The 27,324-nt window shown below is 30.5% G+C and overlaps 2 protein-coding genes across 2 annotated transcripts in view; one reads left to right on the top strand and one right to left on the bottom strand.

Annotated features, from left to right (window-relative positions):
* Nucleotides 1–14,963, bottom strand: part of LOC145312501 (uncharacterized) — a 36,172-nt gene extending 21,209 nt beyond the window's left edge. The window contains exons 1-9 of the mRNA XM_080151758.1: nucleotides 14,851–14,963; nucleotides 14,494–14,584; nucleotides 13,323–13,364; nucleotides 11,792–11,841; nucleotides 11,400–11,487; nucleotides 9,855–9,977; nucleotides 9,011–9,064; nucleotides 8,516–8,562; nucleotides 8,051–8,106 (exon numbers count right to left, since the gene is read on the bottom strand). Of these exons, the coding sequence (XP_080007884.1) occupies nucleotides 8,051–8,106; nucleotides 8,516–8,562; nucleotides 9,011–9,064; nucleotides 9,855–9,977; nucleotides 11,400–11,487; nucleotides 11,792–11,841; nucleotides 13,323–13,364; nucleotides 14,494–14,546 (513 nt within the window). The 5' untranslated portion in view covers nucleotides 14,547–14,584; nucleotides 14,851–14,963. The remainder of the gene's footprint in view (nucleotides 1–8,050; nucleotides 8,107–8,515; nucleotides 8,563–9,010; nucleotides 9,065–9,854; nucleotides 9,978–11,399; nucleotides 11,488–11,791; nucleotides 11,842–13,322; nucleotides 13,365–14,493; nucleotides 14,585–14,850) is intronic.
* A 3,938-nt stretch (nucleotides 14,964–18,901) lies between these two features.
* Nucleotides 18,902–24,826, top strand: LOC145312780 (uncharacterized). The gene is made up of 7 exons (XM_080152025.1): nucleotides 18,902–18,984; nucleotides 20,573–20,625; nucleotides 20,954–21,107; nucleotides 21,616–21,717; nucleotides 21,778–21,911; nucleotides 22,516–22,640; nucleotides 23,876–24,826. The coding sequence occupies exons 1-7, from the start codon at nucleotides 18,975–18,977 to the stop codon at nucleotides 24,003–24,005; spliced, it is 708 nt and encodes a 235-aa protein (XP_080008151.1). The 5' UTR covers nucleotides 18,902–18,974; the 3' UTR covers nucleotides 24,006–24,826.
* The last annotated feature ends 2,498 nt before the right edge of the window (nucleotides 24,827–27,324 follow it).

Genomic DNA, 27,324 nt, shown 5'->3' with positions numbered 1-27,324 from the left:
AAATTATTTTATGTTATTTTGTTAGATTTTAAAATCAAAATCAAATTCGTTAGTTTGTAATCTACATTGTCAAAATTGAAATAATCCTTTAACTAAATAGGCTTTAGATACATTTAAATGATTTCAAACAGAGTGAGTTCTCATTCATTCAAGACTTCAATCAGTGAAAAACATTAGAAGTCATTTAGAGTATCAATAATAAAGTTTTTAATTGATACAAATTATATTATAACCTCTACCGTCACAGAGCATTTGGGTTTGTATATTTAGATTCGATACATTTTACCTATTTCTGCTATGTCAAATGAGTGTAATCTTTATCTTTAATCTCTATGCTACCATTCTAGACTTTAAGGCAATATTCGTGCAATTAAGAGGTTGTCTCTCAGCTTATTGGAATACAAGACGTCGGTAGCAGCTTTCTTAATGCTTCTTTGAAGCAAAGTTTTCTGGTGAAGTGTCCGACCGTTTATGCGTTTGTCCGGCGTTATATGTACCTTGGATGGTAAATTTATGCAAGTAAGTAATATCTTTTCTCGTATTCATTCGAATCCGGTGGATAGGAACCGGTTCTCATCCATACGAAAAAACTATGTCTAGCATCGTATTATATCCAGCTTTCTACGAATATAGAAATGTACAATCATAAGATTAAAACTAGTTTTTTTAGCCGGTGACTTCGTCACCTCGGGGCTAAAAAAAACTAGTTTTAATCTCATATTTGTACATTCTATATCCGCGGAAAGCCGTTTATAATACGATGCGAGAAATAACTATTCTCGTATTCATTCGAATCCAGTAGATAGGAACCGGTTCTCATCCATACGAAAAAACTATGTCTAGCATCGTATTATATCCAGCTTTCTACGAATATAAAAATGTACAATCATAAGATTAAAACCAGTCGGATCATGGAAAGAAAACAAAGTCATTTCTAATTAGGACAGAAGTCACTGGAAATTGATCTAAGGAAGGCTACTTATGTCCTTCATCTAACAAAATCTAACTTAAGGGAGGTGACTTATGTCCTTTGTCTGACAAATTCTTACATTAGGAAGGCTGCTTATGTCCTTCATCTTGCAAAACATAGAAAATTCTTGCAAAACATAGCAAATTCTTGCAAAACATAGCAAATTCTTACAAAACATAGCAAATTCTTGGAAAACTTAGCTTTTCTGTCCTTCACATAGCTTATTCTTGCAAAACATAGCAAATTCTTACAAAACATAGCCAATTCTTGCAAAACATAGCAAATTCTTGCAAAACATAGCAAATTCTTGCAAAACATAGCAATTTCTTGCAAAACATAGCAAGTTCTTGCAAAACATAGCAAATTCTTGCAAAACAAAGCAAATTCTTGGAAAACTTAGCTTTTCTATCCTTCACATAGCTAATTCTTACAAAACATAGCAAATTCTTGCAAAACATTGCAAATTCTTACAAAACATAGCAAATTCTTGCAAAACATAGCAAATTCTTACAAAACATAGCAAATTCTAGCAAAACATAGCAAATTCTTGCAAAACATAGCAAATTCTTGCAAAACATAGCAAATTCTTGGAAAACTTAGCTTTTCTGTCCTTCACATAGCTAATTCTTGCAAAACATAGCAAATTCTTACAAAACATAGCAAATTCTTGCAAAACATTGCAAATTCTTACAAAACATAGCAAATTCTTGCAAAACATAGCAAATTCTTGCAAAACATAGCAAATTTTTGCAAAACATAGCAAATTCTTGCAAAACATAGCAAATTCTTGCAAAACATAGCAAATTCTTGGAAAACTTAGCTTTTCTGTCCTTCACATAGCTAATTCTTGCAAAACATAGCAAATTCTTACAAAACATAGCAAATTCTTTAATAATTGTACATTCTATATCCGCGGAAAGGCGTTTATAATACGATGCGAGAAATAAATATTCTGTTACAAAGATTATACAAAGAGTTCTATAATAATAAGGCATGTAAAGGGAGAGTTTTTTAAAGTCCAATTTAAAAAAGTGGAAGTTAAGTATAATTAGAAATACTTCTAATGCAAATTAAAGTATTCATTAATGAATTAAGTTGGTTTATTTTAAAGCTTCATATTGTTTTTATAATTCCTATTTCCCGCAAGTTTTAATTAGGTCAAAGATTCTAGTGGCTACTGAGCTGGATTTTTAAATGTGTAGCCGTTACCGTAGCCGTGGCCAGGGGTACAGCCACTAACCTAATAACGATCTTTAAATCAAATTAAATCACAACCACTTTTTGAATTTCCAGTAAAAAATAATAATAATACGTAAAAACGTCAAACATTTAAAAATCCATGTTTTATTGGCAGCACTGGGAGTGTCGACGGCTACGACTTCGGCTGCGACTACGGCAACGGCTACGGCTACGGCAACGGCTACACATTTAAAGATCCAGCTCTGGATAATTTTTAATCAGGTACAAGGGGCCAGATTTAGACAAACACTCTCTTTTTTTCTTTCTTTAAATCCTATTCTCCCCAAAACTAAAACTGTTCAAGAATTATAAGAGGAGCTTATCTAAAATCAAGCAGTCAGCCAACTAAAATCAATTTTGATTTGTTAAATCATAAACAAAGAAAATTCTATTCTGTTTAACTATAAAAAAATTTATATCAACACATATTTCATAATTTTGTCAATTCATGAATTAAACAGTTAATAAATAAATAGATTTGTGGGAAAATGTTTTGATTCCTATTTTTTTACAACAAAAAAAGTTTTTTCTATGAATATATTATAAAGCGAATTATCTAAAACAAATGAAAATAAATATCTTCTTGATCATTATTCATGCCTTTTAAATTTTCAATTTCAGAATTTAAATTCTTACATATTCTATTACATAAAAATATAAGTACAAACAAGGACGACCAAGCTTTTTATGTAAAAAAAATTAAAATTTGTTTTTTGGGGGGAATTAAACTTCCTCCCCCCCCCCCCCTGGACGTCCCTGGGAACAAACACGCAGTTATTTTGATCAATGCGCCTAAACGGCAAATTTGAATAAATTGCATTTTAAACTAACTTACTATTTCTATATCATAAAATTTCTATTTACAACTTGTTATGGAAACTTTTTTGTCTTTAAGAGTCCATTTAAAAAGATGAATTTTTCCTATTTAAATAAAAAAGCTATCAACTATTTCTGGAATTTAAAAATTATTGACACAAACCACAATTTACAGATTAATGCAGGCTTTCGGTCCTTTCCACAAAGTGGAACCCTACGAGACCTAAATCTGCGGTGTCGTAACCCAGCAAGGCTTACTAGTACCCCATATAACCTAACCTAACCTTGCCTAAAGTAATAAATGAACAAACGACCCCTTTTTTCAATTATGTTTGAAAGTGAGGAGGAGGGTTGTGTTGCTCAACAAGAAACTTAGAGGAAAAAAACAGACAATGACATTCTTTTGACTTCAAATATTAGGATGTCTTCTAATCTGTTAAATAAAGTGTGTGAGGGTGTTGGGTAAGAAGGATTAATTTATATTTCTACAAAGGCTTAAACAATCCAAAGATGCCTACAACACAGTATAGCAGTGTAGCCACGTTTAAAAAATGGTTTGACTGATAAAGACATTTCCAGTATGTCTTCAAATCCGATTAATATCCGCTGTACTAGAACTGGTTCCCCGACATACTGAAAAATCATGTATACCATCGTATTACAGACAATTTTACATGATGGTTAAAATACAATGATAAAAATTATACCAGTTTCGTTAGCAAAGGGACTTCGGCCACTTGGGGCTAAAAAAAAACTGGTTTTATTCTTTCAGCTGTCTATATTACGATGCGTTTAATAACTATCGTATTATTTTAAATTATTAAATTGTATGTTTGCCAACCCAAAAATAAATGCTCCACCCACGCTTATTTCTACTGTTATATTAGAGTGTCCAAACAATGTAACTTTATTTTCTAGAAGAAATAGATTATCTCATTATGCTTCCCTATAAATAGTACATTCTGTTTGTCCGTCATAGAACAAGAATATGATAAAATTAGTCCTTCTTTTGAACAAGAATATTATGGCCCTAAATCTCTTTTCAAAAATTTTTATTAAACAATATAGAAAAAGTTAAAGCAAGTCCAAAATGTAAAATGATTTTTTTCGAGAAATCATGAGAACACACTGTAAAAAGTGGCACAAATCTATCTTCTTAAAATTTGTTTTATTAATAAGATTTTATTTGTTAACAATCTAAAAAAAAGTTGATGTTAGTTTAGGAGTTGAACCATTTTATTTCTATGTTTCAACTCTAGTTAACTTTTTTTCTGAATATTATTAACAAGCATCATTTTTTAAAAAGCGAAATTAGGGTCGGTCCGTCCGTACGTCCGTAACGGATAGCTTTTTTCGTTAATTTAGGCATGTTAGAATTGTCCTATTGCTTTCAAACTTTGCATGTTGATTCATTTAATAGTTAGGTACGATTTAGAACGCGTAGCAACTCTATAATCATTACCAGAATGTCCGTACGTCCATTTTAAACATGTTATTTTTTTTACTTTTTTAACAACTAATTTTTATGTGATCTAATCATCCGATTGATCTGATTTTTGGTATACTGATTCCTGGGACAACAAAGTACAATTTTATAAGCGAAGCAACTCTATAATCAAGTCCTCAGGTTGTAAGTATGTCTATAAACATTATTCTGTATCAAGCAGTTTTTCAACTATTTTACCTACAATTTTGCTTAGATTCTTATACATTTATATTCTGATTATTCAGTTCTGACATTATACAAGTGTTAATGTCCGTTTGTCCTACCGCTTCAGTGCTTCGCTTTTATGGATGTTGTCATCCTTGATATTTCAAACAATCACAGACTAAATTATTGGTTTAATTGAGTGTCGATGCTTTTACAAGAGTTTTTTTTCTTTTAAAGATACAAGGGCGGTCAGAAGAGGATGTAGGCTCAGAGTAGTGTCAAAATTCTTTTTTTTTCCTTGGTAATTCTCAGTAACTCATCAACATTTTTAGTATGAAATATATCAGATTTTATGAAGTCAGCATAAGATTGACTTGTGAACAATAAAGTTTTAAAAATTTCGAAGCTACGTATTATGTTTCATGTTTGTAGGAAATCAATTAATTCACTGACAAAATCCGTAATGAAACTGCAAAATTCATTGCATTAGTTTGGATTGGAATTATGGACTTACACAAAGTCCGAGCTAAAGTCTTCAGAATAAAAAAGTGCACCTTTTCAGATGAAACTTTTCTACATTGATTGCGGGTCCGTATGTCTTTCAGTCTGTCCATATATCTGTCTGTAAAACTGAACATAGACCTTATATGATATATCCAATAATATTTTTTTATTGTGGATAATAGAGGGTCTGTGTGTTTTAAACACTTAGATAGAAATATTATCGTCAAAATCTGTTTACTATTGTAATCTTATTTACTGCTTTATGTAATTATCAAGCATGATATTATAAGCAATGCATCTCTTTAACTAAGAGTGAAAAGCTCCCACTAAATATCTACCATTTTAACTGTTTTATATTGGTAAGTTTAGGTCTAAAGAACATTTAGGAAATACTCTTACTTGATAAAAAAAAATTAACATTTTTAAAGGAATCCTTTTTTTGCATGTATGTACATAATTGAAGATCTTTGCATTTTTATATTATCATACTCCACAGAGGGAGATTTTCTATAATCACTTTGCAATTGTGCATATTAGATACAGCAACTAAGGGATTATTGGGAGTTTTATAGTAGAAACATGTTTAATATTGGATATGCATTCATACAAAATCATCATTGCTTGTTTAAAATATTGCAATTAAAATAGTCCTTTAAGACCTTATAAACTACCATAAAGGTAGCGTTACATAGTGTCTCTAAAAATCAGCCTTGGGACGTCATAAAAATATGTATGAATCCATTTCTTTTTTTAGGGGTTTTTCCCACTTCTCCTCTCATCCCTCATTTTTATGACGTCACATGGCTAATCTTTTGAGACACTTTCTACAGCTTCCCATAAAGGCCAGATCAAACAAATAAATTTTTTTAGTAATGAAGCTACTCTATAATTCACTTTTTCTGTCCTTATTATTATGACGTCACACATGACACTTTCAGTATTTCCAAGGATGAGTCTGTAAGACAAAAATCATGTAGAATTTATGTGGGCTCTTATATCAAAATTTTGTATATGCTGTCCCTGACATAAACATGAATGACAAAATGCATTATGTTAGCATGCCATTGCTGATATCATTCTTAACAGATGGATTAGTGCTTTTCAGGGATGGGGCATTGGCAATACAATAACCTTCCTAATAAATGTAAGTTATTTGTTGTTAGAAAATAGTTAAAAGTCTTGGATATGAATATATGCCGAAAAAAGTAGTTATCTATACTATTATATAGAGTAGTAAGGGTTTTTGTCTGAAGCTTAGGATTTCGGTAACTTCTAAACTCAATTAGTTCGCCATTTAAGGGAATATTGACATAGGTCCTGGGAAGGTTTAAGGTTATATTATTTTCAAAATAACATAGATCCCGGTTTGGTTTTAGGCTATTTTTTTATGCTACTCTAACCCTTCGATTATATGTATGTAGATTCCCTTTTATTGTAACATTAAAAGTAAAGCAAATTACTTGGACCATAGGAAAGTTAATTGATTGACTTAAGTCAGTCACCTTCCAAGATATTTATCATGTGTTATTTTTGTACTTTTTAAAAGCGAAGCTTTTCTATAATAAGGGTCTGACCGTCTGTACGTCCGTAACGGATAGGCTTTTTCGTTAATTTAGGCATGTTAGAATTGTCCTATCGATTTCAAACTTTGTATGGTGATTCCTTTAGTAGTTAGGTACGATTTAGAAAGCGTAGCAACTCTATAATCATTACCAAAATGTCCGTACGTCCATTTAAACATGTTGTTTGTTTTTAAATTCTTTCACAACAAATTTTTATATGATCTAATCATCCCATTGATCTGATTTTTGGTTTACTAATTCCTGGGACAACAAAGTATACTGTTATAGGCGAAGCAACTCTTTAATCAAGGCCTAAAAATGTAAGTATGTCTATAAACATTATCCTTTTTCAAGCAGTTTTTCAACAAATTTACTTACAATTTTGCTTTGACCTTTATACATTTACATATATTCTGATTATTCAGTTCTGACACAATACAAGTGTTAATGTCCGTTTGTCCTAACGTTTCAGAGCTTCGCTTTTATGGATGTTGTCATCCTTGTTAATATAAAGAAATTGACAATCGCCTATGAAAACAAACTGTTCTTATTGTTTTCCCAACAAACATAAATAATCTAACAAGATATCTATTTTATATCAAACTAAAATTGAAATTAATTAAGGGCTTTACACAAAAAAATACAGTTTGATATATGCATCCCTGAAATGCACAATTTTGTTGTGTTGTCCCTTATTTGTAATATCAAATCTTGTCCATATAAGGCATATTGTCCAGCAGAAGTTTAGGCAGACCAGGGAAAAAATTCTGATGCATTTTTTGTAATTTTTAGTGTGGGAATCATTTTAGAGAAATTCAAATTAAGATCTGACAAAACAGGGAAAAAATGCAACCTATTCAGAGAGATTTTTAATTTGTTTATGCTCTTGGAAGAAGAAATGGAAAATTAAAGAAAACTAAAACAATTATAATAATTCATTTCTATGAAAAGAGGAAAAACATTAAAAAATCAGTGGATCTTTTGAAGGGATAAAAACAAAATTTTCGATTTTTGAAAAATAATAAAAAAAATTAGACTTCCATTTTCTGCTAAAGTAGTATAAATAGGGAATACTTAAGCATGTATCCTAGTTATTGTAAAAAAAATACGTTTGTTCTCATTAAAATTGGTAGCTTTGTTTAGAGCCCAAGGAAAAGGAAAGGCGGAAAGAAATCCCCTAGAAAAGGGGTGGGTAAGAAGGGGAGGAAAAGGGGAAGGGGTTTGTGGGTAAATTTTTCTTTAGAATTGTTTGTCAGAATATCATTCCCTTTTCCCTGATTCAGACTCATATCAATTAAAATTTCTTACTTTAAAAACAGCATATTTGTGACATCCCTTTATTTTACTCCTCTTCTGTATGTAATCTAAAAAAAATTAAAAATAAAATTCATTTTAAAATATCAACTATTAAAATGTGTTTTAAAATAAAAACACAACTTCCCACTTCTATCATTTCACTTACCTTAAAAAATTATTTTCCGTGTAAAATAATACTAATAAAATGGATGTAGAAAATACGTGGATGATATAATAGGAGATAAATTGTCGTCATTTGAGGTTGCAATTAATTGGTCGGAACATGTATCCATTAGGAGGAAAGAAGATAGGGTAAAGGGGTGGGGGAGATCGTTAATTTTAGCCCGCTACAGAGTTCACTTTATCATTAAAAATGAAAATCTGGTGTAAGATCCAAGTAAGAATACACCCATTTCTTATATTGTTTAAAAACAAATGTATTTTCCTTTTTTAAAATCTAAAGTAAAATTTTCTTACCAATTTGAAGAACTGTCCTTGCTTGAGTTGTTCTACGGTATCTTCTCCTTTAAATTTTAAAGATTATTTTTGAAGTCTTTTCAGGGCACGGCGGCCGCGCCTCAGCCGCGCATAAGCCTCAAATTCAAAACCAGCTAGTGTGACAAATTTTTTTCTCTCAAAAAGATTGATTGTCTGTTTAGGAACAGGTTAAGATATCTAACTGATTTTTAAAGTTGTAAAATTTCGATTTCACTGAGGCTTACACGTGGCTGGCGAGCCCGTTTATCTTCTAACAGATCGATAATAACAGGGATAGGAGTATGGGCGATTAAGCTTTCTTCCCCTAAATCCTCATATGGACACTTTTTCCCTCAATAGTTTATTTATATGATTCGCCTTGTAACATATTGGCTGAGATAGTTCCCGTTTTATTGAGAGAATTACGTTTATAGTAAAAGGTTTCAGTAACTATATCTTGTTATTTGGATAAAATTTGATGATAATAATTAAAACCTGCTTCTTTCATCATTATTTTGATTTAGTGTGTGCTTCCTTCTTCTTCTTCTCCTTAGTAAAAATGGGACATATTATTCATGGGGGGGGGGGGGAGGGGTAGAGTCACTAAAAACAATTAATATTTCTGATCTTTAATTATGAGTAACTTTGCATGTAAGTTCGTAATGGTTACTATTATAATAAATAAGATTTCCTTCTAAACGCCTACCATATAAAGGATTTTCAGATTAGGGTTAACAAGAATGGTTTGAATTAAAATAAAACTAAAGCTACAAGATTCAGGGGAAAGGAATTAAGTCCCTTAAGATCTCGAATACATTAGAACTATCATTTTTTAAAAACTTAGTAGACTTAGTAGTCACATAGGCATAGGCGTACAATGGATGGGGGGTTGGGGTTGGGTAGTGTTTGCCCCCCTAAAAATAAAAAAATATATATATCATTAACCCCCTCACAACCTTTGAACCCCTCATTTTACCTCCCTCAAAAAGTTTGGATGTCCTTCCACATAGGGATGTAATATGCTGTGTAAGTTACTAATTTTTAGCTGTTAATATATTTGTTAAGTTAGTCAATACTAGCGGTTGCGCCCCTATCATCCAGAGGCTCTTTATTCTAAAGAGTAAGGATGGGCAGAAAACAATAGCATGATAACACCCCAGGACATAAATCTAAAGATAAAATAGCTAAAAACCATCTGAGGACCTACGTGAATCTTCCCTAAAAGGGAGAACTCAATTAGTAATTGTCGAAATCTTAAGATAAAAACAAAAAAATCTTACTACTCTATATGTATAGTAATAGTATAGGATGAATGAATATCTAATAAAATAATGTTTACCTGGCTCTGTTCAGTCTTCTATTCTTGTGTATAGAGTTCTTATCAGACCTCCTGGTATTTTCATTAAATTGTTGAGAATCCAAATCATCAATAGAGTTACTTATCTCATCTATTGTTGTATTTCTAAATTAAGAGAAAAGTAAAAGAATTTGTTTGTTTAAATTTTCATTAACACTGCATACTCAAAATTGTCCTATCGATTTAAAACTTTGCATGATGATTCTATAACAGTTAGGTACGATTTTGGAAGCATAGCAACTCTAAAATATTTACCAGATAGTATGTACGTCCATTTAAATCAAGTTTTTAACAAAAATTTTTAATGTGATACACTTATCCTATTCATCTATTTTTTTAATATCGATTCCTATTACAAAAAGATACAATGTTATAAGCGAAGCATCTCTATAAAATTAATCATGTCCTAAAAATGTAAATATGTCCTTAAACTGTTTCGTGTATTTAAACAGTTTTGCAACAAATGTACTTACAATTTAGTTTAGACTCATACATTCATATTCTACTTATTCAGTTCTGACATTCCACATGTATTAATGTTCGTTTAGACTACCGTTTCAGAGCTTCGCTTTTATTGATGTTGTCATCCTTGTTAACTTGTCTATATAGGTCATATAAAAAATCGATCGAAAATATTTCAGAAACGTTGTAGCTAATATAAGTTTGTAATAACAAATGAAAAACGATCTTATAACAAGCCTTATGATTGGCTGATAATTGATCGATAAATGGTCTTTACTTTTATCAAGCCTTTTTGAGGGCTTTAAGTAATCCTACTCAATTTTTTGTGAGGATGTTATATTTGGAAGAAAAAGACAGTACATTAGTTAAAAAGATATTAAGTTTTCATTCCCAGATTTGGTAAAAGTAACAAAGACCTTATATACGGTAAATAATATGATAATATCATAAGGAAAAAAGATACATTATAAGGAAAATATCTCTGTCTGATTTTTCCTTATTGGTTAATTAATTGGTCAATATGGTGTATTATTTTTAAGTAACAGGTCAAAAGTAGAAGTAGCCCATATGAATTAAGCATATAAACTGAATAGCATTCATAGATCTCTGAATTATCCTATATAGTAAAGACTACTTTTTTATCTGTTACGGTTAAGATTTTAAAGCTGTTATTGACAAAAACCTGAAGTTGTAAGCTGTATGTGTGTGCAATTATTCTAAAGATCTCGTTATTGAAGAATTGAAGATTTCTTTATATTTTCAGTGAAGCTTATGAAGCTTTTTAGTAGCGGTGTTTAGTGCCTAGGAAAATGGAGATAGATATCACAGCTTTTGGCCTACCTATTCTATTGACCTCATAGTAGAGGGAAAAAGAAAGAGAAAGGGTAAAGAAACCCTCTAGAAAAGAGATGGGGTATAGAGTATTTTCTGACGTTTATAGAATAGGAAGGCCAAGAGCAGCTTTTATCCAGTAATTGTGACCTTATTTATGAATATTATCTGTCCATTATCTAGGTATATGCCTGACTGGACCATTATCCAGAGGTATATGCCTGTGAACATTACCTGACTGGACCATTATCCAGGAAAACTGTCCATGAATGATTTGTACTCTTTTTCTTTTTATTCTTCCATTGCTTTGTATGTCTATTCACTAGGTATAACAAAAAGTTTTGTCTTCTGCTATATGGCTGATAAAAAATTATTTTCCGAATCGGACCAAACGTAAGCGGGAAAAATAGTTAAAGTAAAACGGCTCTATAACAGTTGCAGTTTTAGTTTAATAGCAAATGGCAGCATTAAAATGAAAAGACCTGAAAATATTTTTTGTTTTTATATTGTCTTAGAAGCGAATCTAGTATATAACTTATCTCTTAATGAGAAAGGGTCTCAGAACAAAATTGTATCTGAAATAACAAATGCAGAAAATGTTTTTTTAAAATCAAACTGAAAATTACCTAACTTTGATGGAAATTTGTTGTACAATTTTGTCGATATTTCTTCACATCTATAAAAAATTTATGATAAAATTTAAATTTAAATTGATAGTAAAAATAGAAGGTTTTTAATTTATTCTTAGATGAAAAAAACCTAGAAATTTTATTTATGGCAATTAAACAATAACTCATGTCTAAAATTGTGAAATTTTATTATAAAGATAAAAGGATGCAATTTGGTGTGTGTAATTGAATAAAAGCTTTTTCTAATAGAATATCTACTTAATATTCACGGGATGCTACTCTTCAAGCCTTATATACTGCTCTATGAAATAGTTGGTAAGTAAGTATGTCCATTGTTATTGTATTAAGGAAATATTACAGATTTTTAATTACTTGAATAAAAGTATAATGTACTAATGCACTAAAATATTTTTAAAACGCTTGGCTTTTGATATCAGTGATATAAATTAGTACATAGTTGTCCTTGTTAATTTTTTTTCTAATTGAACATTTCAAAAAAAATCTTTTTATTAAATGAGCTATCCTATTATATAAAGTAGCAAGCTTTTTTGTCTGTAGCGAAGGATATCGATAACCGCTGAACATTTATGGTTCTCCTTTACAGTGAAGCTCATTATAGGTCTAGGGAATGTTTATAGCTCTTTTAGGGGAGAGTATCTCCACCCTCCCAAGAGCATTCACCCCTAGAAAAATATATCCACCCCCCAAAAAATTTGTTTTACTTTTAATTTTAAAAAATCTTAAGCTCCCAGAGAGGGTAACCGCTAGTATTATACAATTCATGGTATATGTAGGTATACTTATATTCAAATATCTCTTGTCTTCTAGATATGTAATAAGTAGGCCCTATTACCACAATCATTATTACATTACAAGTGACGAAGCGGCCTTTGGCCGCCTTAAAGTTCGAGTTATTAGAAAAAAACAGAGGGATATTTCAAATTATATAGTAGCTTCTCTACTAAAAAAATATTTTAGCGGAAAATCTTACATGAACTTTGTATGTCTGTCTGGTACACAATCAGAATTATGTTTTACTTTAAAATAAAAATAGAAAGCAAATTTGTCTGTTTTTTATAACCATCATGAAAGGGTTAGAATGTTTATAATTTTTGTTTGTAAATCTGAACACATTAAAAGTGGCGCTAGAATCAATTCATTTTAAAACTAAGTTTTCTTAAATTTACTATATTATGAATTTAAATTTTATGTTTTAAGAATTGTAATTAAATGCTTCAATATTATGTAAATAGCAACATGAAATAAAAAAAATGAATTTATTCTTAATAAAGTAAAATATTGGGTCTTATCGTTCTGGGCAATGAGAGTTTATTATGGATTATTGGAGCACTATGGGTTATAAACATTTATCCTTTGGAAGACTTGAGCTCATTTATAGACATTTTTTTCCAATATAGATCTGACATGGATCTTGAAGCAATAAAGCAGGCTGTTTTGTAAATGTTAAAAATTGGAAGAATCTATTAAATAAAAGTTATCGCAAATATACTTAGTAAATAAATTTTACCTGTGTTTTTTACAAGGATCTACGCCTGCATATGCCTCTAACCTAAAGAAAAATATTAAAAATAATAATATGATATGTTTGTCTTTCTATAGAAGGAAGTCTTTAGTTTTGCTAAGCCCTAGAAATGGCTGTCAATGGATGTAGAATATACGAAAAATAAAATATTATGACAGGGGGAAATTGTCGTCAATTTAGGTTTTTAATAAAGACATCATTCATTAGTCAGTTCGTTCATTTAGTAGGAGGAGAGGGATTGGGAGGAATCGTTATTTAGCCAACTAAAAGTTTCACTTTCTTAGAGTACATGATAATCTGGTGATAAGATCCAAGTAGTATTAAATCCATTGTAATGATATATCAAATTTGCTATCTGATTCCTATTTGGCTTTGAAAACTTTTTTTAAATGATAAAAAAAAATTTTTATTAAAAAGTACTAAAATTAAAACATATTTCTACAGTCACTTTTGTTCTAGAATTGTATTTTATACACTAAAAATATGCATCTACATTTTATTGATACGAAAGTATTAGATCGATACACAGACAAGGAAAGGTAAAAGCAAAAGAAAGTTTTTGTTTCTTGGATTAATGTTTGTGAAGTTTATATATCATACCTGAAAAAGACTATAGGTAATTTCCCACAAATCCCATTTGCACCACGAACAAAATTTGTTGTCTTCCCTCAAAGGGTCTATCAACCATTGGAACCCCCTTACTCTTAGTTTTAAAATAAATTGAAAACAAGAGTTGGGTAATATTTTTCCTATACCTAACCCTAAAGGTGGCTCTAACCATGCGGGGTTACCAGTGTCCAAAATGAGGTATCCCAACCTGACTAAAATTAATAAACAAACAATTAAAAAAAACTCCCTTTTTATGTTCTATTTACTTTTAAATAAGGGAAGAGGATTCCGTGCTCGAAAAGGCAAATTTGAGGGAAGTATTTTGAACAAAGTTATTTTGGGGCTTATAATTATGTTAAGTACAAGCCGAACAGGATATTAGGGGTGGGAATGAATATGCGGTGCTATAGAACAGTAGGTATGAGTTCAAGCACAAAATCATTCTTGTTATATAATTGTTGTGCTGCTTTTGGTTATAATTGTCCTAGTTTAAATGATAGATAAGGGTAACGGGTAAAATGTTTGAGAAAAATTGAAATAAAGTTACCTGGCCAAAACTAAACTTTGTAAAAGTGCCAATAGAATCCATTCTAGATACATTTCAACAAACTTACCATCTTACAACAGTTCACTATTTGCTAGAATATAAAATAAGTTGAAGGTGTTTACCGCCAAAAAAAAAAGACTGAAATATAATGTCAATAGTAAATTATTAAGTTACTGTCAATTTATTTAAATTTGAGACAAATTTAGAGAAAATTTTCAATTAAAAAAATAATGTATTAAAAATTATTTTGATAAAACTCGTGTTCTAGTTCAAGAAAAATTCTATTGAAATTTGATTTAAATTCAATTAAAGAGCACTCTGTCACTCGTTTCGAAGAAAAGTATTCTTTTATCTTACCCTCAACTTAATTTGTAGCACAAAGTAATCCTCAAACCCATTCATTTAAAAACATTTTATTTCATTTTTGTAAAAGGAAAAAATATGAAGCAAAACTTTAAAATTTTTTGTCTAAAATTATTTGCATCTTTTAATTAATTGTATTATTTTCAAGTTATAAATTAGAGTAAAACTATAATCATAATAAGTCCGTTCGTCCATTTTAAGTATAATTTCTTTTCTGTTGGACACAAACTTTTTACATGACAAAATGGAAGTATCTGTATAACGAAAATGTAAATATGTCCATTTTAAGTATCCTTTATTTAATCAATTTTATAGATTTAGATTTGTTAACAGTGATACTCTATATCTCAAGTTAATTTTTGTTTTTCCACCTGTCTAATCTTTTTAGATTCGTGTTTATGGATGATGTCATCTTTGTTTTACACGACGGTCTAACAATTGATTTATACTGTGGATCTTAAGGGATAAGACAATAGCCCAATTGATGTACTGTACATTACCCCAATTACCCCTTCTCTTCTGTAGATTACAATAAGTGGTTGAAACATAAGGAAACTCAACTTAATGAACCAGCCAATCAAAATTCTATAATAAGGTCTCAATTATTAAGCTAAGGAATAAAAAACTTGATTGAATAGTGTAATAAACAGCCCATTGTCTCCTTCTTGGATTTTAACACTTTTCTTATAAATATTGCACTAAGGGGAACTGTTGACAGCAAATTTCTTAAAGGGATAAGAATATGACAATATTTCAAAAATAAAGGTACTAAGAAAGAGAGGGAATGTCTGATTGAGCCAATAGGAGAATCGCATCGGAATTTACATTGGATCTCATTGGTTGAAATTATGTACACATTTTCCTACGAAGGCATGTTTTTTTTCATTTCATACATACATAAAAGTCAGCTGTTAACAGTATATTTTCTTAGTAGAAAGCTTTGCGGAATCAGAATTAATTGCCCAAAAATTTCGTTTACAATTTGAAAGCTTGAAACAAAGTTGGATTCTTAAAAAAAAAGTTAGGCTGGCAACTCGCTGGTGAGGCAAAATTATTTTTGTGAAAAATCCTCCAAAATCGAATAAAAAAATTTACAAAAATGAAATAAAATCTTAAGAGGGTTATTAACATATGATTTTGTTTAATTTTTGTAGATTTTTAATGTGCTTTTGGATGATTTTTCAAAAAAATAATTTTGCCTCACTATCGAACAGCGAGTCTATCATTTTTTAAGAATCCACATCAGCTTGAGTCGAAAGTAAACAATACTTTTGTCTGCTAGGAATGTTCTCTCTTAGATTTGACGAAAAAAGGGTTCAGAATATTCTTCTACTCTCCTAGTTCTATTATTTCAAACTTTAGTCCTTGAAATATATTTTAAACATTCTTATATTGACAACAAATGCAGCATGCTTTTTAAAAGAAAAATTATAAATAATATCTCGATTATTAACAATCAGTTTTAATTTTAGGGGGGAAAAGAAAAGCAAGAGTTTTTCATTGCTCGTTTCTGATTTGAATTAATCATATTCAATGCTTTAAATTGGCACCTGTATTTAATTCAAAGCACGTATTAAGTTATTGTAAACTTATGAATCGCAAAAATTTAAATGACAAGGAAAGTTTTTTTATTTACTCAATATAATTTTGTTTAAGACTTTTCATGTCACTATATTTTTTCATATGTTTCCAAAACTATTAAAAATCATAACTCATTTCATGCAATTTACAGAAATCTCAAACTGAGTTGAAATGAAAGTCATCACCGTGTTACTGATGATCGAAAATATATTGAGAGCGCCTAGTTTTAATTTCATGTGTTGTTGCGATATGTTCATACAATCTACAGTATTTTTTAATTAGCAAATTCGGATCATGGAAAGAAAACGAAGTAGCGAGTTTCATCGTATTTTCACAGTAACTTTTCTCCTATTTCTAACCCCTACGGGGAGCCCTAACCCTGCGGGCCAATCATTAACATTTACCTAACCTAATCGATCTTTAACCTAAAGCTACTGCTAAATTACGACGAACCCCACTACTTCGTTTTCTTTCCATGATCAGCATATTCTAGTAGTTACCAATCTACATTATTTATAAGTAGCTGAATCTCGGCAAAGACAGGGCTATTAAAATTATGTTTGTTGCTGGTATGTCAATTATATGCCATTTAAAGGATTGCACGCTAAAGAACCTACGATCAGAAAGTCAGAATGACCTAAATGTCATTGACAATATTCTATTTGTCGAGTGTTGCACTGTTTACCTTTTTCTAAATAGATTTTATTCTTTATTCATTTTTATTTCTAATGCGTGTTATTTACATTTTAGAGGTAATTTTTGTTTCTTTGGAAGACAACCCGCTTTTGAAGCCTGAGCCGCGATAAAGGCGAGTGAAGCACGGGCCATAAATGGACTCGCGCGAGATATATATTTATGTTCAAATAAAATAACAAGAATAAATCTTAGCAAAGCCAGATCAATTAATGTAAAATAAAAGCAGAGAAACCGTAACATGGAAAATATGAAAGATACATTTTCATTACATGAACATTAACATTTGTAGAGTGTCAGAGCTGAAAAAGCTGAAAAGGCAGAATATAAATGTATGAGTCTAAACAAAATTGTAAGAAAATTTTTTTCAATACAGAATGTTGTTTAGGGACATACTTTTTATGGCTTAATTATAGAGATGCTTTACTTATAACATGTACTTAGATGTTATAGAAATTATCATTCCAAAAGTAAGATAAATAGGATAATAATATCACATTTTAAATTATTGTAAAAAGGTTAAAAAACAATATGTTTACAGGCTTTCGAGCAACGAGTATAGAGTAGCTACGCTTTCTAGATTGTACCTAACTTTTATAGGAATCGTCGTGTTAAGTTTGAAATCGATTCTAAATTTTTTTATATAAACGTTGGGAGAGGGGGGTAATTGTGAGAAAAAAAATACATATGTTGCCCTATTGTGGGTCTTTTTTCTGTGTTGAGAAAACACTTTGTAAGTATATCGGTTTTGGGTCTCTAGACTATAGAAAAATATACATAACCTTATGCAGTGTCGTCAGAAAACATTAATATATTTGCTTTTAGTAATGAGCAGGGACGTCAAAGAGTAAAGGAGTGATTCCCCAAATAAATTGAACAGGGGGAAGGGGTATTTTAATTCTAGGTTAATATTTTTAGGGGATATAAAAAAATTTGGAGCGATTACAATCCCCCTTCTTTCTCCCCACCCAAAAAAAGGCTTGCACGTCTTTGTGTTTGTTTAGTAGTTCAGATGAAAAAAAATGTTTATTGCAAGTATGTTGAAATAAAATTCTAAAGGGCACAAGTCTAATAACAGCAAAATTCAAGCCGCCATTTTTATGGTTTATCTTTTGCTCTTCTATAAGAGATCTTCAGTTGCACTTGAGGTAAGAGAGGAAGTCGACCCTCCACTTTTAATTTTGGTTTTAAATGGAAAAGGTAAAAGTAAAACATTTATAAGCCTTCTATGGACCTATATAACTGTTCCCTGTAAAGGAGAATTGAACTATATCAGTTCATCATTCAGCGAGATCCTGCGCAACAAACAGACTAACACAAACACACACATAGACATCTTGTTACTTTAATATGAGGACTAGTGGCTATGCCCCTAGAGGCCTCTAGGGGGTATTTTAGGGAAGGGAGGTTGACCTAAAATTCAATTTTATTTTTTTTAATTAGATTTTTTTGTGGGGGGGGGGTAATTTTTCTAGATGCGATTTCTTATGGGAGGTTGGTGGTAACCTCCCACAAAATAGTTATAAACGTTCTCAGGACCTATGAGAAGCTAACCTGTAAAGGAGAACCATATTTTTTCAGCATTTAGCGAGATCCTTCACACACCGCTTGTTACTTTAATATAAGGATTTCTTTACATCGATTTAATGAATTTTATTGGTTTGATCCTAGAATTATTTTTATAGAAAACCACGGTTTTCTTTTAAATATCCCGTAAAAATTTCTCGTGAATATAATCCATCACGCATACGACCACACACACACACACTCCTCTCGGAGAGAGATGTAAGAAGAGTATAAATACTCCGATACCAACGAAGACAATAACCACTTAGTGAGAAGCAATGATATCAGGTACATCACAATACTAATATTTATATACTTTTTAATGAAAATTAAGTTTAGTCTGAAATCTTAAATCACAAAATATATCAAAATTACATATCTATAAAGAAAATTAAGACATATAATCTTCAATGCTAAATTCTACTTTTCTTCTATAATCTCTAAGATCGTTTATAAAAATTTGCACCTTTCAATTTATTAATTTTAAGTTTAATTATGTGTGAAATGTTTTCAACTATACCTTCGTAGTAATTTTGGCAATGATTGTGAAAATAAATAATTTAGGAAAATATACAATATCGGGACATATTCACACAACATTTTTAGAGTAGGGGCATGGGCTGATTTTTTTTGGCAAATTTAGGCACCTCCTTGCATTAAGTAAGAAAAAGGTTGCTGAACTTATAGAAATGTTACAACTTTGTATTTATCATTTCATTTGTTTTAGTAAATCCATATGTCACACCCGTACTTGTATTAATTAATAATTAAATCTGTTTTAGTAAATCCAAATGTCACACCCGTACTTGTATTAATAATTAAATCTATAAATGTAAATGTAAATCCATGTGTATCAACCATACTTGTATTAATATATTGATTTGTTTTAGTAAATCCATGTGTCACAACCGTACTTGTAGTAATGATTTTCTGTTTTAATAAATCTATGTATCTCAAAAGTACTTCTATTAATAATTAAATAAGTTTTTGTAAATCCATGTTTGTCAACCATACTTGTGTAAATAATTAAATCTGTTTTAGTAAATCCATGTGTCACAACCGTACTTGTAGTAATAATTTTCTGTTTTAATAAATCTATGTATCTCAAACCCGCGACCGTGGCTAAACACGTAGCGCATCCGCTCGTCGTTGGGAAGGTGATAGGTTCGAATCTCGGTCCGACACCGCGTCATAACTAAAGACGTTAAAATGGTTCCCACTGCTACTATGTCAGATGCGCGACGTTAATAGTTAGAGTGGGGGGCATGCCTTGGCCCAAAACAGGCGCAACTCGCTACCATGCACAGTTGGGACTTCTCAGACAAAGGTCGTGCATCTCAGAGAGTTGGTTGTCTGATGGGTGATTGGACGCTTTACACCGCAATCATAAGTATTGTATGTATGTTCCAAGGTGCGTGCGAGAGGTCTAGTACCTGAAGCGCTACCTAGCCCCCTAGAGTCTTTAACTCTTTTAACTTTATGTGTCTCAACAGTACTTTTATTAATAATTAAATATGTTTTAGTACATCTATGTGTGTCAACCGTACTTGTATTAATAATTGAATCTGTTTTAGTAAATCAATGTGTCACAACCGTACTTGTATTAATTATTAGATCTGATTTAGTAAATCCATATGTCACAACCGTACTTGTTTTAATAATTAGATCTGATTTAGTAAATCCATGTGTCACAACCGTACTTGTATTAATATTTAAATCTGTTTTAGTAAATCCATGTGTCACAATGGTTCTTGTATTAACAATTATAACTGCTTTAGTAAATCCATGTGTATCAATCCTACTTGTATTAATAATTAAATTTGTTTTAGTAAATGTGTCACAACCATACTCGTATTAATATATTCATTTGTTTTAGTAAATCCATGTGTCTCAACCGTACTTGCAACAATTATTTTTGGTGTTGATCAGGTAATTTCTGCGATAATTTAAATACCGAATAACCGGATATCCGGCCAAATAACCGGGTATTAGGGAATTTTTTTGTCTGTTGCCAAATTGCTTGCTGCACTTTTGTAGCGACTTGGCTGTTTTAATATTTGCAAGGATATTGGCTTATATTAAAAGATCCAAAGTCTTCACAGATTCCACGGGGTGGGGACATAAGATATTTATACCCTTTCCACTATATTGTTTTACTTTAATATTGAAATATTTGTTATATATTTCACTTTTTAATAAAGGTATGATCTGATTACACTTTAAAATATTGCTAACAATCCAAACTATTTATTATAAGGTTACATGTTTGGACACAGTAGCTGAACGCACCGGCCAACATCCCAGTTATATAGCTGATGACCTTACTAGTCAAGTAGATGACAAGTACGAAGGTCAGCATAACAGTGCAGGATATGTTCAGCTCACTCCGCAACAGGTTTTCTTTGATCAAGGTAAGCACATTTATAATATAAACAAGTTTTGAGGATGATAATTTATAGGGCTAAGCACCAGCTCATTTAAATTTTTGATGCCATAAATATGTTGATAAAAAAGGGCTGATTAATATTTAAAATATCATATAAACAAAACTTCAAATTTGGTGAATAATGCAGTTGAATACGGCTGCCGTGCAGGGGCGTCCAAGCTATTTTTTGGGGGGTGGGTAAACATTTTTACCCCCTCCCCAGGGGTAAAATTTTTGGGGTGGGTAATTTAAATTTTATTAAATATTTAGTATTAAAAATGAGATTTTTTTTTTTTTTTGGGGGGGGGGGTAAAATTTTAATGGGGGGGGGTAAAATGAAAAAAAAATTGGGCGGGGGTAATCCCCACTTTACCCTCCCCCCCCCCTTGGACGTCTATGCTGCCGAGCCCTGAGTATTTTCAGATTCAATAGTACCGTTATATGTAGAATAAAAGTTGAAATCTTCTTGCATATCAATTTAATTTTTTTCTTAGAATTGAATGGAAACCTTTTGCCAATAGAGTATCCCGATTATGAAGACTATTTAAAGCATGGTAATCAGGCTACCCAGCGACATGTTATCAACAGTAAGACAGGTAGAATATTGTTATTATGAAGAATATATAAAGCATTGTAATCAGGCTCAAAATGTTTAGGTGTTCTATCCCAATTAAACCAAGATCTGTATTATCCAAGCTCCCCTCTGACAGCCCTACTCTCCAGAAATGCTCTACTGCTACCTGGCTATCGCGGTCAACCAGCTGAAATAATAGACCCTCAAACAATCCAGGCATAGAACTAAAAGTGAAAAAATTAAAATTTTGAAAGAGTATGCATTAAAAAGGAAGAAAATTAATAATCTTAACGAAACGTTTAATTTAATAGAAAACAATGCAATAATATATGAAGAGCATAGAAGAAAACAAATGCACTTCACACCCCTATCTTTCCCAAAAAGCAAAATTTCAATACTAATATTTTTAAGAATTTTTACTCATTAAATCAAATAGATGAAAATATTTATGAAGTGAGACAAATTGCTTGTAGAAACCTTCTAGTATTTTTTGATATTTGACTACAGAAATACAGATAAAAAAGCATTAATGTTTGTGTTATTGGGCCTTTAATTTGATTAAAAAGGAACTCTTGATACTAAAGGTAGTAGGGGAGCAGGAAAAAAGCCTTAACCATTTTAATTTAAGACTGAAATCTATGAATGAAATACTATAGAACATTCCCAGGACCTATAAGAACCTTTTATGAAATTAGAAAACTAAACTGGTTAAGTGATAAGAGAAATTTTACGGACAAACCAAAAAACCTGCTACTTTATTTAATAGAATATTTCGGCAAAACTTGTTTATACTCAATTTCTTAGTATTCTATGTGATTAGGCTGTTCCTAATTATCCAGTGACCTCTGACCAATCTACAGGGGCGGGTATACCTCCCCCTTGCCTACTCATACCAACACAAAGTCAAAATGATATCATCACAAATAAAATTAGAAGAAATTTAAGGTAATATGAAATGTCGATTTTCTTTGGATAATTTAACCATAAACAAGAATGACAACATCCAAAGTTTTAAAACGGTAAGACAAACAATTATTAACACTTGTAGAGTGTCATAACTGAATAAGCTGAATATAAATTTAGGACTTGATTATAGCAATGTACCTTGTTGCAATAGGAATCCATATTCCAAAAATCAGATTAATAGGATAATTATATAACATAAAAATTTTTATAAAAAAATAGAAAATAAACATGTTTTAAATGGATATTCGGATATTCCGGTAACGATTATAAAGTTGCTACGCTCTATAAAACTGTAAATAAGTTTGAAATCGATAGGACAATTCAATGATGCATAGATTAACAAAAAGAGCTATATGTTATGGACGGACAAATATACAGACGGAAGGACGACGGAACGACCTTAATTATAGAAAAGCTTTGCATTTAGAAAGATTAAGATATACTTGTTTTAATTTATACCTAATTAAATTATTAAATTAATATTTTCGTGTTACTATTTGAGTAAAATAAGATTCTTGCATTACAGGAAAATTAATAAAAGACAAATTATATTTACCACAATTTATTTATTAATTAATACCTATATTTGCGGGAACTTTTGTTTAATGAAATCTTCCATTTTTTAACATTTACAAAACAGCCTGCTTTATTGCATCAAAATGTCTATATATAAGCTCAAGTTTTCCAAGAAATAAATGTTTAAAACTCATAGTGCTCCAATAATCCATAATAAACTCTCATTGACCAGAACGATAGGACCCATTATTTTACTGTATGAAGAATAAATTCATTTTTTTATTTCATGTTGCTATTTGAATTATATTGAAGTATTAAATTTCTATCCATAAAACAGAAAATTTAATTTTATAATATATTAAATAAAAGAAAACTTAGTTTTAAAATAATTTGATACTGGCAATACGTGCGTAATGTGGTCAGATATTGAACTAAAATTTAACAGTTAACTAAACATTTTAACCTTTTCGGGACGATAATTTGAAATAAAAAATATCAAGATCCTAAAATAGTTTAAAGAAAGAAATCGTAAGGGTGAAGATAATGGAAGAGGGTTAATAGTCAGAATTCAGATAACCAAAAGAAAGTAAATAAAACATTGAATAAACCTAGCCAATAGCGAGATAATTATATCGAGCCCAACTCTAGTTATAAATATGAGAATTACTTGCAGAATAAAAAAGTTTTTCTTTGTTCAGGGATAACATGGATGTGACAAGCGACAAGAGACGGATTGCTCCAGCCCCCAAAATCAAAGTAGAATCTCTGTACCCAGAGAGTATGCTTAGAATGTATCAAAAGTTTATCAGAGCCCAGAAAACACCCTAAATTTTAATACGTAATTTGGAGATATATTTGTTTTTTTTAGTATCTGCAGATAAATTAAATAATAAATATACCCTTTTTTTCATACTATGAGCAGAATTCAGTATTTAGATACTTTCAATACAAATCATTGGGCACATTGTAGTTCAGTTAAAACATTTCACTAATTTTCTCAATTATTTTTCAGTTCTTCTAAAAATAACTAAGGTTATTTTATTTGTGAATATAATTGAGCACTCTGAATATTTCAGACAAAACTCAGCCGTTTGTGTTATAGTTATTAAGTAAGGTGTTGAAAAATTGATGATAAAAAGATTGTTTATTGCTTTGTTTTCTACCCATAAACTTACCTCTCATTCTAAAGAAGGAAAACTCTACATTTAATTTCTATGGATTTGCTTTAGTTAAATTATTAAAGTATTGTCATTTTAGTAACAATGTATTATAAAAAATAGTATGATGACATTTTATAATTTTAGAAATAATATATTATTTGTAGTGAACGAAGAAAAGGCTAATTAAAAAAATTTTAAAGGTTTAATAATTTCCCTTGAAAAATGTTTATTTATACTTCTATCTTAGCTATTAGATTAAAGCTTAGTCATTTATTTCAATATTTGAAAAATAATTTTAATATAAGTTTTAGATGATTGAAATTTTAATGTAAATCTATTTCTATTCAATTTATGAAGAATATCTTTAATTTCAAAGATATTATGTTTGGAAATATTTATAAAATGAAAAGAGCCCTTTTTTGTAAGTTAAGTTATATTTTGTAAATATTTTAGAAGTTTGTGAGACTTAATAAATAATATTAATAGTAATTTCGACTTTTATTTTTTTTTGTTTCTATTTAAAAAAAACAAAGCTTTTATGTGTTATGTATTTTTATAACTGATTAGCAAAGAATATATATACTCTTTATAATAGACAATTTATCATATGGAATAATTTCAATTAGTAAAAAGTTTATAACTAATTATTAGTTCTTAACCTGTTTTTTACCTCAAATTCTTCATTGAAAAGTTTAATCAGAGGTAGGCAGATGCTCTTCTTTAGTTAAGCTCGAGTGCAGCTAGAAAATGTTAGAAGTAAATATTCTGGATTGTAAATTTTTAAGAACGGGGGGGGGGGATTAATTGACGTTCAAGGGTTTCTCAACTTTCATATTCTTGAACAGCATCGTATGTATATGAGATTTTTACTAAAAACTCAAGCGGGGAAACTACTGCGGTGCTAACCTATACCCTTACTTGCTATTCAACTAGCTAACCTACTAACACACTTATTTTTACAAAATACTCCCCACACTCAAAAGTTTATTTTTAGTAGCGAAGCTACTCTATAATTTGAAATGTCCGTCTGTCCGTCTGTATGTCCGTATGTCCGTATGTCTTAGTTTGGGGGAAACGTGATTTTCTCGGCTCCTATAAAAGATAAAAGGCTGAAATTTTTTGACAACATTCCCATTATTAAGGAGCACAATTAACTATAAAACATCAATAGCGATAGGACCGCTTTTTAGCAGGTTTTAGGCTATTTTTGTATTTTTCATATTTTTCTCCATATCTTCGGTGTTTATGGTCCGATTTCCAAAATTTTTTCAGTTATAGATATCAAAATTAAATTTCCTGTCGTTTCAAGAAAACATCAATGGTGGTCAGACTGCCTTTTTGCAGGTTTTTGGCTATTTTTATATTTTTCACATTTTTCCTCATATCTTTGGTGTTTATGGTCCGATTTTTAAAATTTTTGTAGTTAAAAATATCAAAATTAAATTTCCTGTTGTTTTGAGCATCCAGTATGTAATTTACTTTGACCGTCAGTCTGTTAGTCGTATTACTGAAATATAAATATTATGAAATTAAAACAAATTTTGAAAAGGTTTCGTGATTTATTTCCTAATATACAATACATGCTTTTGACAACTAATCTTTAAATTCTTATACATATTTTTATGCTTCGCTACTTATGGATGTTGTCATCCTTGTTATCTAAGATCTTGCAACGCTAATAAATGACAACAGTTTTACTTTGTCTATTAAAGGCCTATGAATTAAACCAGGACGATCACTGTTAACAGCAGCAAAAGTTTTTTGCATGGTAAGAAAATAATATCAATGATAATAACAATCATGTCCCTTTGTTCTTTTAAAAGTTTTAAACCACTTTATCTTATTCGTCGGCTAAAAGTTATTTTTTAAATTTGATTTTGATTGGTTGGTTCTTAACTACTAGTCTACTAATGTTCAACTTTCATCAATAAGTTTAACCTATGTAAGGGCTAATTTTGTATGACATCATTGGGAATGTATATTATTTTATCAATAAAATTTGCTTATCCTGGGTATTTGACCAAATAGATCTTTAATTAGTTAAAATATAAACCAACCTTCAACTAAAAAATGGCGAAGGTTTGACTTCTTCAAATATAAGAAAACCAAATCATTATGACGGACAACACAAGTGCACAAAGGCTACTAGAGAAGCTTTGATACAAATGATGGAACATACTAAAATGCATATTTTTACTCATCTGCATTTCTATGTAAATTAATTTTGACCCTAACACTCAAATACAAACAAATACAGAATAGAAAATCTTAGAAACATGGATACAGATGTTAAAAATCATTTACTTCATTGTCATGTTTAGAACTGGCAGCTATTCTAAAATTATGATTTTTTCGCTTGTCTTTCGAATACCGTTAGTTTAAATATGACTTTGTAGATCTTCTTTATCTTGACTTAGTAGTCTTAGAATGTATACACCTGTTTCTGCAATAATGCAAAGACACGACAATACAAAAGTTGTAAAATAATTATATTACAGATGTAAAGAAAACAAGTACATTACTTTCCTATATGAAGAAGTTTTTTGAAAATGTAGCTTAATAAGCGATTGTAAGGGGGGTTGAGAGTTGCCTCAAGTTCCAGCACAAATACAGAGGCTACGGCTCATACAGGCGGCTTCAGGCTAAAAAACTCACAAACACTATCTCTACCATGTGTAGGTTACAATTTATTACAATCCTTATGCATGATTAAATTAACAAGATTGGACGATCAAAGGACAACAAAAAACTTTTGTCCATTCGTCCTCCCCCCCCCCTTCTCTGATCCCTAACCCTGCAGGGCTACCCAGTTCCTACCCTATAGTAATAATCAAACAAACTAGAACTACTCCCCTCACCCTCCCTTACAATGAATTTAAAACATAAGGGAGGGGTTTCTGTTCTCGACAAAACTCCAAGGAATTTTAAGCTTTGTCAATTTTATTTGAACCATAAGTTGTTTTCTATTTTGAAGGAAGCCTCACTGT

Source organism: Acartia tonsa, chromosome 2, assembly GCF_053477335.1.
Source record: "Acartia tonsa isolate MP-2025a chromosome 2, ASM5347733v1, whole genome shotgun sequence".
Lineage (NCBI taxonomy): Eukaryota > Metazoa > Arthropoda > Copepoda > Calanoida > Acartiidae > Acartia > Acartia tonsa.
Note: the sequence above shows the minus strand (reverse complement) of the source record. Positions and strands in the feature narration are given on the sequence as shown.